This window comes from Oreochromis niloticus, linkage group LG7, assembly GCF_001858045.2.
Source record: "Oreochromis niloticus isolate F11D_XX linkage group LG7, O_niloticus_UMD_NMBU, whole genome shotgun sequence".
In the NCBI taxonomy this organism is placed as follows: Eukaryota; Metazoa; Chordata; class Actinopteri; order Cichliformes; family Cichlidae; genus Oreochromis; species Oreochromis niloticus.
In genome coordinates, this window is record NC_031972.2 from 5,919,563 (window position 1) to 5,938,095 (window position 18,533).

Sequence of the window (18,533 nt, forward strand, 5' to 3'; positions counted from 1 at the left end):
CACTCTCTTCTTCACCTCTCTTGTGCACTGCCTGTTGCCTTTGATGGCTGACCCTAGGTATTTTAACTCATCTACTTTTACTACCAGTGACAGGCTTTGAAAAAAATTTAAAAGCACTCACTTGGAGAGTCAAAATTCAGAACTCAGAGGTGCCTTCATGATTGTAAATACAGAGGATTTACCCACAAAATGTAAACTGTGACTAGGTTTTGGTAAGAAAAAGGTCAAATTAGGCTTTAAGAAAACTTTTTTAAATGCATGTCCAGTTCTGGAGAAAGAACTGCTCATCGTTACTGAAACTACCAGAATCATATGATAAAAGACAGCAGGGAGAAGGAAAGGAAAGGTTTATGATCTACAGCACATCATCACATCATCTGTCAAACACGATGAAGACAGTGTTAATTCATGGCTGTCAGAGGAACTGGGTCACTGGGATCATGATGGACCTGCTGATAGAAGTAGCAGAATTCTTGAGTGTATAAAGCTACTCTGTTTGCTTAGATTCAGGGGGATAAAGTAATAGGACACATGGATAATAAATCAAAACATAGGGGCAAAAATAAGTGGTAAATCTTAAGATTGCTTAGATTAAAGTAAAAAATTAAATATGTGCTAATATTAAACTCATCAACAGGATTCTTCTTATTTCCTACTTATTTGCATTCAAATTTCAGCCTTGATTAAAACTGCAGGGAGTCTGGAAAGTAAAAAAAAAAAGAAGATAAATTCTCTTTAAAATGGTCTTCACTGTTACAGCAGCTTATTCATTCAGTGTTTGCATTCTGCAAGCTGAAAACCTCCATGAGTGAAAGTGTATTTGCATCATGTATCTTGCACAGTGATATTGTATTGATCTAATGCGCCACTAGGTATAAAGGTCAGCAATATTAATGCACCGGGTAATGAGTGTACTAATGTCTGCAATCTGACATGTTGGATGCAACCTATCCCTACGTGATGCTGCAGTGATGTGTTATAGCCGTAGTGAAGGTGTTACTGTAGATAAACAACAGCAACAACCTGATTGAAACTGGCACAAAGTTGATCCTGAGCACATGGTGACCATATTTACATTCACTGGCTTTGTTGAAGAAGCCAGTGAATGTGAACATGGTCTATATGAACATGGTCATATAGTTGTTGCTAAGGAAACCATTCAGAACTGCAATCTCTGTATGTTGTGCCACTTAATGTCCTATAACCCGACTCGATGAAGGTAGCATCTCCAAGGTAAATCGTTAGTTGTATAGCATAATTAACCAGTGTGCACATTCTTTTTTATAATATATATTTTTGGGGGCATTTTGCCTTTACTGGGTAGTGACAGTGAAGACAGACAGAGGGGAAGACACAGCAAAGGGTCATAGGTCAGACATGGGGAATTCTGGGCAGGTGGTCACTTGCTCACCCACTGAGCTAAACCAGCACCCCACTGGGCACTTTGAATAACATAGGTACATACGGACTTTATGAAAGTGATTTTCCATTTGTCATGATAGGGCTTTTATTCCTAAGTGATTACAGTACATAACTGTTTTTTTAATTAAGTTTCAAAATACTCATTTAGAATAACAGGCCAGTTTACAACTTGCTAGTACTGGGTTGGACTCCCTTTTGTCTTTAGAACTGCTTTAAATCTTCATGGCTCAGATTCAATAAGGTGCTGGAAAAATTCCTCCGAGATTTTGGTCTATGTTGAGATATATAGCATCACACAGTTGCTGCAGATTTGCCAGCTGTGGATGCATGATGAGAAACTTCTCTTTCACCACATCTTAAAAGTGCTGTACTAGCCTGAGACCTGGTGACTGTGGAGGCCATTTGAACTGATTGGGGTGGCTGTGGCTCAGATAAAAGCACTGTATGAATGTGTGTGTGATTGGGTGACTGAGACTTCTAGTAGAAAGCTCTTTGAGTGCTCAAGTTGAGTAGAAAGCTGCTGCATAAGTATCAGTCCATTTACTATTGCCATGTTCAAGAAACTAATTTGGGATGATTTAAGCTTTGTAACATGGCATCCTATCATGCTGGAAGCAATCATCCAAAACAGGGATAGACATGGTCAGCAACAATACTCAGGTAGGTGTTCAAGCAATGCTCAGTTGGTACTAAGGGGCCTAAAGCAAGAAAACATTTCCTACACCACCATCACCATGTTTATGCCAAATTCTGACCCTACAATCCAAATGTAAGCAGAAAGTGAGACTTATCAGATCGTCTATTGTTGAATTTTTGTTGAGTCCGTTTCCTGTTCTTCACAGGAATGTCACCGGGTGTGATCATCTGCTGCTGTAGCCCATCTTCTTCATGGTTTAACATGATGTGAATTCAGAGAATTCTGCATACCTTATTTGTAATGAGTGTTTTTTTGAGTTCCTGTTGCATTTTCTTCTTGAGAACTGCTTCTCACTGGATACTTTCCCTTTTCCAGACCATTCTCTGTAAACTCTAGAGGTGGTTGTGCGGGAAAATCTAGTAGATCAGTTGCTTCTCAAATACTCAGACCAGCACCAACAACAATGCCACCGTTCAGAATCACTTAAATCACCCGATGCTTGGTTTGAACACGTCTACATGTCTAAATGCACAGAGTTGCTGGTGATGAGGATGGTTAGATATTTGCATCCAGTAGCCAATAAGCGTGAAATAAAAACTTTATTTATGAATATTTATAATAAAAGACTAATTATATGTATCACTTAGAAAATATGGGGTGTTGTGTGCAAATCACTTTCACAGTGTGAAAAAAGTCATCTAAATGTTTTTCAAAACTTCAGGATGCTGTTTTCAGCTGTGTGCTTAGAACCCGTTTCTGCTAAATTGATTCCAAATATTTCTATATAAATCATTCTGCAAGGCTGCTTTCCTCAGTGATTCTGTATAAAGTAAAAGTAGAAGTTGAAATAAGTTGCACAGTACAATGCAAAGAAAAACATCAAGTACTAAACTCTAATGGCATCCATAAATTAGCTGATCTCACCCAGGCTTGAGCACTCTCAGCTGTACTGTTAAGAGAAGCTCTTAGCTCTGCTTAGTAGGAACGACAAATAATAAACACTGTTAAAGAAGAACAGGTTCACGACCACAGATGAAATGCAATATAAACATGGCTTTCGGCAGCTGTTAAAAATGTAGAACAGATTTTTGCTCATGTGATGGCATGCCACTGGTACACAACTACTGCAGACATTGTGGATGCTGAGTGTATCACTGCCATTGTTCAAGCATAATAAAGTCTGCAGGGCATTGTACTGAGCAAGGAGCCTCAAAATTTCAGACCTTCGTTTTTGTGTGAGTTTGATTCAAAATGACTTGCAGCAAAAAAAAAGAAAAAAGGATGATCCAGAGCGCTCAGTCGTGTCTCTAAGTTTTCCTCTTTAAAGCATCTTATCTCAGCAGACATTCTCAGCCAAGCTTTTAGATGAGTTTGAAAAAGGCTGCTTCACAAGAAAGAGGTATCAACAAACATTATCTCTCTGAAGCTACAGGGTGCTATTACCTAGCAGATAAGAGGCAAACTCTCTCCTTAGCTAATGGACGACAACATTTTATCCAGTTGTATCAAACGTCCATCAATCACTACTGCAGTCTGGTAACAAATATTGCATATTTTATGTGGTCCATACAGATGGAAATACCGAACAGATGCCCTGTAAACAGAAGGAAACACAGGGATATTAAATTTTTTAATGGCTGGAAATAGTACTGATGAGGACTGTGAGACAAAGAAATAAACTTGTGGCCAATAACCCTAAAACAATGAGGTGAGAGACATTAAAATGCATTGCAGTGCTGAACCGCAGTTGGGATAATCATTCTCTGTGGGTTTGTCACAACCAGAGACCCTTTCAAGTTGCATTTGCTTCATTGTTAATTTAACAATTATGGCATTCAGCAAATGTGAATTTTGTCTGTTAAAATTAATTTGACCATTGGATGAACAGAGCATTTGCTGTTTGTTTTTCTTATAGACCCACATTTTAATGTTGGGTTACAATGAGGATTTTTTTGGAATGATAAGCCAGGCACATGCGAGGTACAATCACAAAGTTATGGCTGTTTGGACCCTGCATAACCTTCTGTGCTTTGGTTTCTGGGTCATATTCAGAGACCCTCACTCAAGTCCACTCGGTTTGTCAGATATTTTCCCAGCACACTTTAAGCCCCTTAGTACCAACTGAGCAAGATTTCAGTGCCACAGCCTGCCTGTTTATTGAGCTAACGTAAATTCTTTCATGACTACAGTGAACCATGTCACAAAGCTCAAATAGCCAGTTTCACCAGGGAACTTGGTACTAACTAGGTGTGCCTAATGAAGTGACCAGTTAGTGCAGATGTGTACAAGTCATGTAATGAGATATAAGATATGATAATAGTTGTAGTTGTAGCCTGTATACATTTTCTGCAGCCTTCGCTGGCTCTCAGTGGCACTCCCACTAGTTTATGTAAGCTGTATTTTCTTAAAGCATCTTTTATTTACTACAGCTTCAAAAGGTAGCTGGGCTTTATTTGAAGCAAGCTTTTGTTATTATTAGTGTGTGATTAGTGTATGCAGTGTATGTATCCTCCACTTGACAAACTCTCATTTTTCAGCATTATGCTATTAACACTAATTCAGCAGTTCGGTGTCCATTTCAAATTAAAAGCCCTCTCATGTTTCTGTGCATTCAAAGGGCCAGGCAGTGTCTGACCACAACACATTCCTGCACACGTTTTCAAAAATGTATTTCCTGACTGTAGGTTATTTGCAATTATTTATACATTGGGTTGTTCACCTGCAAAATATCCATCCATTGCTCACCTACAATTATGGGTGTTGCATTGAAAGTGACAGTTGTTAGATTTGTGCGTTTTGATTAAAAAAAAAATTAATGAGTGACATCTTTCCACATTTTCTTCTATCTATTCAGTCTTTAAAACATCCTAATAAGAGGAAAGATTATAAGACTGTTGAAAAAGAATTATAATTAATAATAATTATTTATTAGAATTATGTAATCATTTAAATGGGTCATCTCTCCCCGATCATTCTTTCCCTTTGAAGATAGTTTAGAATATTTTGATGTGGCCTTTTAGCACCTTATCAACATGGTAATGTATCTCTGTCTAATTGCTGAGATTTTTGGATAGTTCACTAAACATATTTTTTTCTTAAACTTTGCCTACTATGAGAAAATGTTATATTTTCTTCTTTAACTTTGCATTCTTAATAAACACAGTCTGTCCTCCCTAGGGAGCTTGGTTTATCTGTGCCAGCATTTTTCACTGGCAAAGCTGCGTTCATCGTTCGCTGAGCAATTCCGCCTCCTTTTTCTCTTCCATCTCTAGATGTATCGGTGAGCCTGTTGTCTCTGCTGGTGACCACCTGTGGTCTGGCTCTCTTCAGCGTCTCCCTCTTTGTCTCATGGAAGCTGTGCTGGGTGCCACTAAGTGGTCGTTTCCTCCCAGATGTCCTCAAGGGGGCGCACTTCTTGGGAGGAGACCAACAACCTGTCCTCACAGAGGTAAGGAGGAAGAGCAGGGTTAATTACTAATATGAGCAACATTTAGTTTTAATGGAAAAATCATGTAAACAGAAAGAGGCAGAGATTAAGGTGGAGCTAAACTCAGTAAAAATAATTTTTTTAAAGAATACTTTTCTTTGAATTTGCTAGTATTGAATTTCACAGTACAGATGCAGATAGGAAACCAGGGGTCACAAGAGGATATCACATGCAACCAAAGTCACATTCGGCCAAAATCCAACCCGGTTGTTACAGTGATATGGTGCGCATCTTGGACAACAAGATACTCCAAAAATCTCCAGTGAAAATTGTATTTCACTTTGTCTTAATGCCTCTTTTTTGTATGAAGTCAGTCTACTTGCACTGCAAGATTACTCCCAAAATAATACGGCCTTTATAGAATATGATTTGCATAAAACTCTTATACAACACAGTTTAATACTAACAGGACTTGATATTGTACTTATGTTGTCAAACTGTAATGATGTCGTTAGATAGCCACAGCCAAATTAGAATTAAAATCCATTTTAAAGGTCAAAGGGCTGCTCAGCTAATCGGTACACAATGATAACCTGAACTGAAATGCTGCTGATTGCAAGCAGGTGTCATCTATACCATCAGTGTCGCTTCTGCAGCTCTGCTACTGCCAGCCTTGTCTTTTTACATTGAGTTTGCCAATTATAGTCACAGTTGTGCCAGCTCACTTGCGGCATGGAATGGAAATACCTAGTTTGATTTAAGGTGAGTTAGCTGCCTGGTTAGAAGGTTCTGGGATCAGTACAACTGCTGTACTTTTTGCACATTGGCAATATATAAGAGCCGAGAAAGTTGAAAACCTTTTATAAACCCATCCAACTATCTCTATAACTATATAACTAACTATACTATGTTGGAATTTTTGCGTGAGAATGCAGATAACCAAGGTAATGTATAAAACGGGTCAGGGCTACAGCTATCTTCTTATATATTCTAGATATTAAAAATGTAACGAAAAGCATAAATTATGTAATGCTATTGCTACAATATAGATATGACTATGAAAAGTGGTCTGTGGTCTACTTTTGCTGACAAATGTGTCACATCCAATCTCTACATGACAAACAACTCACACGAGACTAACCTGTTAACATTGGTGCCAAAAAAGAAGCACAGGTACAAGAAGCAGTGTCTCTGAGAGCCTACTCTTTTGAATGTTTTGTTGGCCTTGTTGAAGCTGTTGGGACTGGGCAGTGTAACCTTATGATTCTTCTTGGTCAGTAGAGCTTTTTCACTTAAAATAATTCCAGCTCTACTCAACTTTTACGTGACTAAAGATCTAATCAACCAGAGTGATCAAAAATGTCCTGTTCTCTATTAGATGGCCTTAAAGAGAGAACTTAGTAACATAGTTTTGCATCTGTTTTTAAGCAGTAGTGCTATTTGCATTGAACTACGTATAATTATACATGCAAACAGGAAGCCCGTTTTATAATGTGTATTTTCTATTTGACTGGGGTTTTCTACTTGGCATTGTATCGGTACGAGTACACTGCCACCACTACTTTCAAATTGTGTACAAATTTCAAAGTGTTTGTCGTCTGAGCTATGTTAGCGCAAAGGTAAGCTAAAACAATTGTTAGCTTAATCAATCAGAAGTACAGTCAAAAGATTTGCTTCTTCTTTGGTGGTTGTCTGCCAACTTTACAGCGATGGTAAGATTCCAAAAACTTGGGAAAGACTTACTGGACTGTCCTTGACCTGTTTTTTTATTTCATCTAGTTTTTATGCTAAGCTAACAATCTTGCAGGTATCAATCTCTTTATTTGATTCTTGCCATGCTCTTATTTTTTACTTATTTTCCAAGAAGGGCAGTCTATAGACCTTCATATTATAACATTTTTAACCGTCATTAGTGGCAGTCACACTACAGGAATAAGTCTACAACAGAACACATCATGTTTCAAAAAAGTACATGTCTTTTAAATATTTTTTTTAACTTAAAATAAGAAAAAGGATAATGACTCAAGTATTTAAAGAGCTTGAAGCATTTCAGGTTTAAGGCACTTCTGTTTAAAAATACAACCCAGAAATTAATTTAACAGTCCAACTCAGCATTCCCACATTATATTTTTTTAATAGCATGTAGTAATGCTGACACTGATGTGTGCTGTGCAGGTGGACGGGGAGGAAAGGGAATACAGTGAAGATGGCTGTGTGAAGGAGCCTTCGGGGCCCCCTTCGGGTGTGCCTGTCCCGGAGTCGGCCTTGAAGATAAGCCACACATCACCTGACATCCCACTGGAGACGCAAACTAAGGTGGAGAAAAACCATGCTCACACTCTGGCCAGGGACAGGGTTCAGAGACAGATTACTGAACCTACCTCTTCTGTACGGTAAGTAGTTCTTAAAGCTGTTGTCCAGTATTTAGTGTTGCTGACAAGTTAGATACAGATGACACACACAGTTCAGAGATTCTTAATTAGGAAAGTGACAGCATGCATCAGGGATCTGTGCTGCAAAGCATATCCAGGGTATCTTTTTCTTTTAAATTTCTTAACTTTTTCACTTACCCTGTTGGTTGTTTCACACCAAATGTGAAGTTTTCACACCAAATGTTAACTTCTAATGCGACATCATTCATCCAACTAATGCCAGGTGAAACTTCACTTCACATCAGGTGTCATTACACTATGACATCCTTAGCATAGAAATAAAGGTGCTCTTAATATTTATTGATGTGTATCCTGGAACAACAGACTCTACATAGTTTGTCAGAACCACAAAGCCTATTTCTGTCAGTGAAACCATATCTTTGGAATCTTTGAGGAACAGTGACAATACTTAGTTTTTTATATTTTGCTCTCATATCTTTAAAATAACTCCCTCCAGAGCATTTTGCATATGCAGTGAAAGTTATCAAGGAACCACCCTTGCAACACTGAAAACCCAGTGTTATGCCTTAAGTTAGCCTGTTAAGCCCCAAATCCTACCTTGTTGTACAGGCCCCAGCTGCTAGGGAACACAGTAGAAACAAAGATTTAAGAATATATTTGCTGAATAATTTGAATTGCCTTATATACCTTCCAATTACACTACTTTGTTACAGGCACAACTCCTTCCGTCGTCAAATGAACTTATCCAATCCCGACTTCAACCCTGCTCAGTTCCAGCGCCAGGAGTCTTTGTCTGGTTTGGGTCGGATCAAACCAGAACTTTACAAGCAGCGCTCGATTGATGCAGAAGATGGCCATAGAACCTCTAACTGTGGGCGCCTTCACTTTATCCTTAAGTTTGACTTTGACCTGGAGCAGCTGATCGTGAAGATCCACAAGGCCCAGGACCTTCCTGCCAAGGACTTCTCAGGGACCTCTGATCCTTACGTCAAAATCTACCTGCTGCCCGACCGCAAAACCAAGCACCAGACCAAGGTGCACCGCAAGACACTCAACCCGGTGTTTGATGAAGTGTTCCTCTTTCCTGTGGCGTACGCAGACCTGTCGAATCGTAAGCTACACTTCAGTATTTACGACTTTGACAGGTTCTCTCGCCATGATTTGATTGGCCAAGTGGTGGTGGACAACTTCTTGGATCTTTCCGACTTTCCCCGGGAGACAAAACTGTGCCGGAACATACAATATGTAACCTCGGTGAGAACTAGCTTCTTTACATTCTTTGACTATCCATCTCTCTCTCCTGTTTGTCATATTAAGACCACATTTATTAAATTTACTAAACGTTTTATTATTTATTGTCAGTACCATGATACTCAATGGCGAGACCGACTCTATCTGTAGTTCCCAAAATCCCTTGTCCTTTTTTCAGTCTGTAACAAATCTGCTCAAACAATCAAAAAGAGCAAGAACTCCTGTAAAGCCCTGTTATAACAGCAGAGGGAAGGAGATAAGTCATCGGACTTGTATCTCATTTCCCCTCCAAGTGGAACTCATCTGCGGTTTCAAGAGGCAAAGACATAAAAATATACTTAGACACAGTTAATGTTTAATGAAAGCAGTAGGAAACACTTGGGGGTAGTGACCCAGATCTACACATAAGATTAGGGTTGGTTTGACAGAGATACAGCGACACTGTCTATATTACATTATTCACTGGAATAAATCTACAGCATTGGTACACAGAGTAACTCAGTTAGATCCTCCTATCAGGGAATTTCTTATGGCTTCCCTCCTTGTTGAACAAGAGTTACAGTATGGGATAGACATTTTTGTTGTTGTTGTTTATGGGCAAATAGTGTCAGATCACATTGATTATGAGCAAATGTAATCTGTTTATGAAATCGTAATGGGCGGACTAGGATTAAAAGACCCTTCTGCATATTTAGTCATTTGTAAGTGAAGCATTGCTTCATTGTGTGCGGAAATTTAGAAGTTAAGCCTTACACCAATCATTGAACATAAATCATAGCATTTATTCCTCAAAACATACTCAAAACAAACTAGTGTATAATCTGATTTTTAGGCTGGTGAGATATGCAAATAGATTTAGCAAAGTAAAAACTCCAAATGAGAAATTCTGTGTTTCATTTAAAGCTGGTATTAGGCTTTATGTTCATATTCATCTTATTCATGCTGCTGTAATTAGGCCATTTGAACAAACTGATGCTGAAGTCAGGTAGACAAGTGAGTCAAGGACAAGGATGGAATAATTAATTTCATTTTGAGCCTGTAAACAATTTACAGAAAAAAAAATAGACCAAGGCTCTTGATTATGGATGCAGTCGATGTTTTCTGTGCTTTGTCTTTGTACTGCAAAAGTAATGACATATCCATTAGTCGTACAGAAATAATTTGTGTTTAGCACAATAAAACACGCAACCAACATGGTGGTGATGCTATACACCTGCAAAACATAATCAGTTGTCATTGTAAGCTTGCTTGCATGATGATGTTTGCATTTAGCTCAGTTAGCAACGCCTCACTGTTACCATACAAGTGGAGAGGTTGGTGTGCGCCATGTTGAATAGATGCACTCAGGCAGGTAAACGGTGGCTGTAGCTTCTGGGTGTGAAAAGTGATGCTTGTGCAGAAATGCTTTAAAACCCCCTTATTAACTATTCATAAACTGTTTACTGTAACTTTTCTGTAATGAAGCGCCTTGATATTAGTTGCTGAGGTACCTTGCTGATGCATTTGTAGTCAAACCATATATTTTTTCCTTTACCTCTTGCCACATCCCTTTGCTCTGAAACCCAGGAGATGATAGTGTGAGTTACATTTTTCAGTTTAGTAGACTTTGCTCTGATTGCAATTCCAGAACCAAAGTGTCCACCAAACAGAACATGTCCTTTTGTCCTATTATGCAACTCCTGTATCAATTTAGGATTCAGTGCAATTGTGATTTTTCTTTGTTGTTTCTATTCCCTTGTCTAATGACTGTTGCAAGCAGCATTTTTACATGCAAATGATTAATTAAGAGTGTTTACATGGCTGAAGATGGTAGTGTATATTAGACTTGTGTACCTGCTTTTATCTGTGTTTCTGTTCATAAAAGAGGCCCATACGTTTGCACATCTTTAGAAAAGCATCTGACAAATACAGTGCGTATGAACATGTGTGCCCAAGTGTCTGGAGTGTGACCACCACTCAGCCTAATTTTGAGGCTTTGAAACTTACAAGGGCAATGCAGCTGCTCCTCATCAACTAATTAAGTTCAAAGCGAGAAAATGATCGTTAGCTGGGCCAGCGTTAAACCAGTTCTGACCTGTTTGTGCCTCGTTAACTACAGTGATGCGAAGACGCAGTGGGACAACACTCCCACCTCATAAACACACACATACTAATCTCGTTGGTTCACAAATATTGTTTCAACACTGCGCAGACTCAACAGCATTGCCAACTAAATAAGGTCAGTCTAAATGGGTTAGACCCTCCTCTGAGACTTTCAATATGTGATGTATAGCTGTCCTGTCTTGTATGGCCAAGTCATAAGACATCCACTTTTATAATGCCTTTTTAACCATCCACTTTAACACCATCAATTAAAATGGACACTGACAGACATCTCCAACTCTGCATCGGTTACCTTCAGCAACTCTGGGATATTTTCGTTTTAAGCAAGAGGATATACAGTATAGTTCAAGATGTCAAACTCAATCATACGTGAACTTTAGTTACAATGAAATAGTACCATTAATACAGGTTCTATTTGGCTTAATCACCTGTAGTTCAAGCTGCAAGGCTGAATTAGAAGTCACTTTCTATCTTTTGAATTTGTAAATGGGCTTTTTGAAAATGAAGTCCACCTTTGGCAGATGGATTATTTGGGATTGGTGAAGCTGTAGGTGGTTGTTACTGGGTTGAGTTTGGTATCACTGGACTATATTTTCAACCTGTGTCACATCAAGTCAAGAATAATAATAATAATAATAATGCATTGGATTTATATAGCGCTTTACAATGACATTATTCATTCACGCTCACATTCACACACTGGTGGAGGCAAGCTACGGTTGTAGCCACAGCTGCCCTGGGGCAGACTGACAGAAGCTGCCATATCGCGCCATCTGGCCAACACCAGTAGGCGGTAGGGTAAAGTGTCTTGCCCAAGGACACAACGACCAGGACAGAGAGGCCGGGGATCGAACCAGCGACCTTCCGGTTACAGGTGCCCTTCCCAACCCCCTGAGCCACAGTCACCCCATAGAGATAGAGCTAACAGCAAGAGCCCTGGTAATATGAAAAAGACCACGCTCAACACACGTAAAACAATGGACATGTCAGCCTCTAGAAAATGAATGAAATCAACTGGTAAATGGATACATTTAAACACAAAGGCCTCCATCACATAATTTATATTGTGTCCACTGACTCAACTCTCTGAGAGCCACTGTCATCACAGTTATATACAAGTGGGTGAACAGAGAGGGTAAAACTATCTCACTCTTGCTTATCACTAGGAAATCATAGTTATACACTATTCTATGAATTTACAGTGGAAACTGCATTTTCTATTTTTTTAATGTCACAATAACAGCAAGAGAGCGAGATCATGCTGAGCTGCATGCTGAACATTTTGTAGATGTTTTCAAAGTATTTTCTCCATATATCTTAATATGACCCAATCTGACTTTCAACTGGTTAAATTTCACAGGATTAAAAAGGATTTTTTGTAAAGTTGCTCAGCAGATCTTTTATTTTTATTTTGCTGCATTTACATCAATTTTGTCCTGTTTTCTGTAAAAAAAAAAAATTATGACGTTGACGGCTTGACTGATTATAGGATTGGAAGTCTGTTGTGTATTGTACAACAAGTAACGTTAATCCAAACTGTAACTTGAGTCTCTCTAGCCTTCAGATTTGGTGTCCATAAAGGTGGTTACACGTGTAACAGAGCTTCTCTGTTTCCAGAAAGCAGTCAAACCCCAGAAATGTATTAAAACAATCCCATGTTTTTATATGCATGCACAAAATACATAGATAATGATTGTTCTCTCTTGTTTTTACAGAGAATCATAGTCTGATTACTCAGATTTGTGTCTGCACCACTATGTGAACGTCTCAGGATTTTAGTTCTATGAGGGAGGTCTAAAGAAAAATATGAAGATTCTATTACCTCTTTCACTATCCCCAGCAGAACTAGGTTACCTCCCTTGAGGTTACAGATTGGGACCCCGTGCTGGTCCTCTCACAGTGTCTGTGCATTAATCATGGCTCTTGGCAGTGAATGAACTCCTAGCCATTGCAGGCCATATGCACTGGACTGTAATGCATACATGTTTCTGAGTTGCATGCTTATAGACATCTTGTTGGTTATGTATATAAGGTTAGGCATAAAAGCAAATTCTCAAGAGCTTGAACCTGTTACTCTAGCATGTTTTTAATTAAAATTAACATATTTTTAGAGTTTTTATAGCCCCAAGCAAGTAATAGAAAGATTTTTTGTGAATTTGTGTCAGAGTTATAACACTTATGTTGTTGTTGTTGCTGTTAATGTGATTAATTACTGGAGCAGTTATTGAAATCCTACTCTGGAATGCTTTGCTGGCACAGGAAGGAATGCAGCTTCACTATGTCTTCTATTTTTCAGTAGCACTGCAAAGGTCTTCAGTCATATTTTTAAAAAAAGATATTATACATACAGAGATTTTAGTGATGATGAATTAGGAAAAGGTTATAATGGCCAGATTATATATCAAGACGCATACCTTTCGTTTTCATTTACTCATCTCTTTTCATTTTCTATGTGTTTACAGACCACTCTGCATTTAATCATAAGTTATTATTTATCTCTGGCTCTCTCCCCTCACCCCGAACTCAGATGGCTGCCGTAGGTTTTTTCCTGTTTTTGGGAAGTTTTTGGGAAGTGTTGCCATGGCTCTTATGATTGTTGGGGGTTTTCTCTATATTATTGTTGGGTCCTTACAGTATAAAGCGCCTTGAGTTTTGATTGTTTTCATTTGGCACTATATAAATAAAATTGAATTGAATTGACTGAAAGAAAAGTTATTCTTCACTGAATGAAATGACCTAAAAAGAACAAAACAGAGTAAATATCATTAAATATGATTTAAAAAAAGAATAATCTTGCTAATAGCATTAACTTAGCTTGTTTTAATGTTTAAGGCTTCAGCTACACTATGGTAAATGGACTGATTCTTATATAGCGCTTGTCGACTCTCCCGAAGTACTCAAAGCACTCTATACAACATGCCGCATTCACTTTCTTGTAAACTTTGAGTGCTTCCTAACTTCATACACATTCATACTCCGATGGACGCACCGGAGAGCAACTTGGGGTTAGTATCTTGCCCAAGGATACTTAGCATGCAGACTGGAGGAACCAGGGATTGAACTGATCAGTAGGTGACCTGCTCTACCTCCTGAGTTACAGCCACCCCACTATTACCTTTACATTTAAATTTAATTTTGTTAGTTACATAAGATTTTGAAAATTCATGTTGTCCAGCTATACTATACTAACGGAAACATAAACTGGAACAAAGAGCTAAGACTCGAGTTCCTAAAGAAGAAGAAAATCAGATATAGACAATAAATAACTAAGAACAGAACCAAATGATAAAAAAAAGAATTTAAAGCCCAAGAAAACTCAAAATTCTGGGTTGGGGACTCAAAACATTTACAAGTCCCTTCTATATGGTATCTGTATTTTCTCCCTTGAGCTATGCAGCTTCCTTGAATTACCTGTTAATTATTGATTTTAAATTGGCTTTACGTGTGCATGTGTGAATAAAAGGTCTGTCTTTCAGTGTTAGCCTTGTGATGGACCGGCAACCTGTCCAGAGTTCGGCATACTTCTTACCCCCTCAATCAGGCATTCAGCTCCCACCACAACCCTGAACTGAATAAGTGGTTATTCGATTTGCTTTCCAGTAGATGACTTTTTGCCACATAGACGTCTCTGTCCTCTTTCTTCTTAGCGAAAGATTTTTGGGGACAGCAAGGACAATAAAGAGCTCAGAGCCACTGTAACCTGCAGCGTCTGCAGGGCCAGTCAATGCTATTGACTGCAATCTGCTTGGCCTGTAATTAGGACAGTGATGAATGGGGTCAGCATGTACATTCAAAGTGTGTGTGTGTGTGTGTGTGTGTGTTGTTAATTCAGTAAAGGAGCTTCCCATTTCCCGACAATGAAAAAATTGTACCTTTTATAACAAGGTCCTTTATCCATAATAATGGCATTTTTCCTGATTCATTACAAGATTTCTACTTTTCTTAAGTCTTGCTGTAAAGGTATATGCTTTATACGTACATGTACAATGTATTTATATTGAGACAATAAGAGTATGAAATGCCCCCCAAACTGTTCAATAGTTTGTTATACAAAGCAAACAACTACTGGTAAATTCTACTTCATGTTCATGCATGCACTCAAAACGTGCACTTGCTAAAAAGGCTGAGAGTGTATGTGTTTGACCTGAAAGGTATGTATCCCATAAAACATGTAGTAGCTATAAAAGGTAATATGTGCTTTCTGGTACTAACATCTCAAAGGTAATTGGACAATTGAGTCACAAGTCATTAGGCTGAAGAAGCAAAACCTTTCAGAGAGAGTATAAAAGTTAGGAATCGGCAAATCAATCTGTTAATCTTAGATTGACTAGAGTAAGCATACATTTCATGCACAGTGTGCCAGAGGAAGAAATGTTTAGATCTATGGATGCATCTCTGCTGGAACCCATGTGACAGAGCAACTTTTCCTTTGTAAGTTGCAATGGATTCAGTTTGCTTCTTTACGGATAAAAGTCTTACACTAGTCTTACTCTACTGGAAGTTATGAAGGATCCTTTAGCCTAACCCGATTCTGCCAGGGTGTATTTATCTATGCAGCTGAAGTTCAGCCTAGTCAGTGATTTATTTATTTCCACCATGTTCATCCAGGCAGATATATTGTACTTCTGACTGGCTCTCATGTAACGGGATCTCCAGTGTTTAAGAGAGTCGAATGCTCTGATGCTTACTTTTTGGTCCTTGTAGTATTCATTTCTTGTACTATTCAAACTGAAAAGGTGAAAAAGAAAAGAAAAATCTTGAAAATTTGATTGTAATCACAAATAACACTGTAGTGCATACAGTACACTGAGAATTTGTCATAATCAGATTGTGGCAGTTTACAGATTTTTATTCCAGAAACACAAAACATCTAAAGGCCCAATGAAAGGTAGGAATAACAGCAGAGGTGGAAGTGTTACAAGCATATTTAATCCAAGTTAGATAGTTAATACAGGAGGTAGGATTTGAAGAAACAAGACCATGTAATCCAGCTTCTAACTCCTGATTTGCTGCTAGATTGGAGATGGAACGCTAAAGACAAGCTAATAACACCAGGTCTAAATGCCCCACAACAGGTCTTCCCTACTTAGGAGATTAATTGAAGGCCCCTATCTGATACTGTATCAACAGAAATGGGAGAACACATGCTGGACAAGTATTTGAGCAGTCTCTGTGGTCAAACGGGGTTTGGGTAATGCTATAAAAGGAGCAGCTTTAGAAAGTCCATTGATAAGGGTGAGCATTATACAGTTACCTTCAGAGGAGGGCAGACCAGTAACAAGATCCAGAGCTATGTGTGACAGAGAGTGACTAGGAACTGGCAGGGAAGCAACTGACCAGAGAAGAGTGGTTAATAGCTTTGTGGTATTCCAAGTTCCTGAATAAATTGACTGTCTAACAAGCTTTGTTTAGCTCCAGAGTCAATTACGGCTTGGAAAGTCACTGAATCCTGAATAAAACAGAGGGATGCTGGCAACAACATTTTAGAAACAGTTGTAAATTGGGTGCTTTCCACCAATATCCCCACTTCTCCTGGGAGGCATTTTCTTTTGGCCTCCTGGGGCTAATGAAATGGCCGGGTTGGCCACAGTAGATGCAGTCTTTAGCCTTGATCCTTTTCTGCAATTCTTGCAAAGTTAGTTTAGCACGGCTGAGCTGCACTGACTCCTCAGAATGATCCTTTAGAGAGCTCGTAGCACTGACACCGGAAGTGGAAGTTAGCGAGGATCAGGTGGGAGGAACCATGGACAGCGGATAACTGGAATTTAAGGTTTCTCTCCAGAGCCTGCTTCTGCTGGTGATAGTTAACTTTTATGGTTAATGAGATTAAATGATCCAAACTGGCAGGGTCACCTTGAGAAGATAACTCATACCTGATAGAACATGTACTCTCGTTTCAGCATCCAAAACTCAACAGAAATCGCTGCACACTTTTACTTACTTGACATAAATTTTAAACCCTCCTTGCTGCCTCTTCCTCATGAAAAGGATGGTCAAAAACCGCCCTGAAACCTCCACAAATCATTCAGTAATGAAGGACTCAACACGGTTAATGATTGGGATGAATCTGCCCACTGGAGAGCCCTACCTCTATAAGCAAACCCATTAAGTGGTGCATTTAAGAGGGATTATTTGTAAAGTAGCAAGATGTTTAGCTAAACAACAGTAAGCATTGCAACAGAAACCATCTACAACAACCCAAATGACCTCCAAAGCACTCGGGAGATGGAGCAGATGGAGGGCAAGACGAGGGTTCGGCTTCAACCATCTGAGGCGTGCCTGTGGGTTCAGTGGAGCAAGGTTGTGTCAGCTCATGATTTGAATAGCACTGTTCATTTCATTTATTTCGCCATTTCTTTTTGTTCATTTGAGCCATTGGTGGACTACTTGTAGCCACTCAGCTGACAAGCTCGGAATCTGCTCATGTTGGCCAAGCAACAACACGATATGCGACACAACTGCACGCTTGGCCAAATCGTTCTGTCATAATGAATTGGAAAAAAGACTCAAAAGGAGGACTCTTACGTCAGTTTACAGATTGTTATTACAGCAACAATACCAAATAATTAATCAAAGTAGCCGAATCGGGTAAGTGCTGCTCTATAGGAATGGGTCAATGTTTCCTGTCAGAGAGGGAAACAGGATTTAGCTGAGATCCACGTGAGTATGAAGTACTTGGTTATCTTTAGCAGCTTACTGCAGGCGAGTATACAGTCAGCCAATGGAGTCCAGAGGGAAAGAGAAGGAAATGAATAAGCAGAAGAGAGCAGGCAGGCAAGTGAGCAAAGCAAATCTTCCTCCAAACAGAAGGTGACTGGCTGGAGTTAAGCAGGTAAGTGTGGCAGAGAGAAACTAGAGATCTTTTAGGCTGGGGAAGATGGAGGACTCTGTCTTCAGCTGTTGTTCTTCAAAGTATCACTGGGACTGAGAAAAAAGAGCAGAGTCTCAGACTGAACACACACAAAGAAAACTTGGTTTACAGCAGAGGGCCCGATCACCACCATAGGCAATAATGATCTGGCAAGAAATATGAGCACCACCTGGTCCTTAAATATGGCAAATATTGAGTTTGACCACTGAGGAGCACAGCACCCCACTACTCACAGGGCAGGCCATCCAAAGAACCTGGCCCATTACTACACCTGAGAGTAGTAATTGATTAAGGAGATAAAGGGAGAGAAGAAAGAGAATTGGGGAAACCGAAAACCTCCCGTTACAGAGCACAACAGCCTTAACGCAAGACCCAAAAAACAGAGAACTCTCTCTCTATATATATATATATACAGTATATATAGTCAGT

General features: G+C 39.1%; 1 protein-coding gene across 2 annotated transcripts in view; it reads left to right on the top strand.

Annotated features, from left to right (window-relative positions):
* Positions 1–18,533, top strand: part of syt9b (synaptotagmin IXb) — a 55,358-nt gene that overhangs the window by 18,090 nt on the left and 18,735 nt on the right. For both annotated transcript variants that reach the window (XM_003439428.5, XM_025909274.1), the window contains 3 exons: positions 5,332–5,507; positions 7,662–7,879; positions 8,593–9,133. In XM_003439428.5, the coding sequence (XP_003439476.1) occupies positions 5,332–5,507; positions 7,662–7,879; positions 8,593–9,133 (935 nt within the window). The remainder of the gene's footprint in view (positions 1–5,331; positions 5,508–7,661; positions 7,880–8,592; positions 9,134–18,533) is intronic.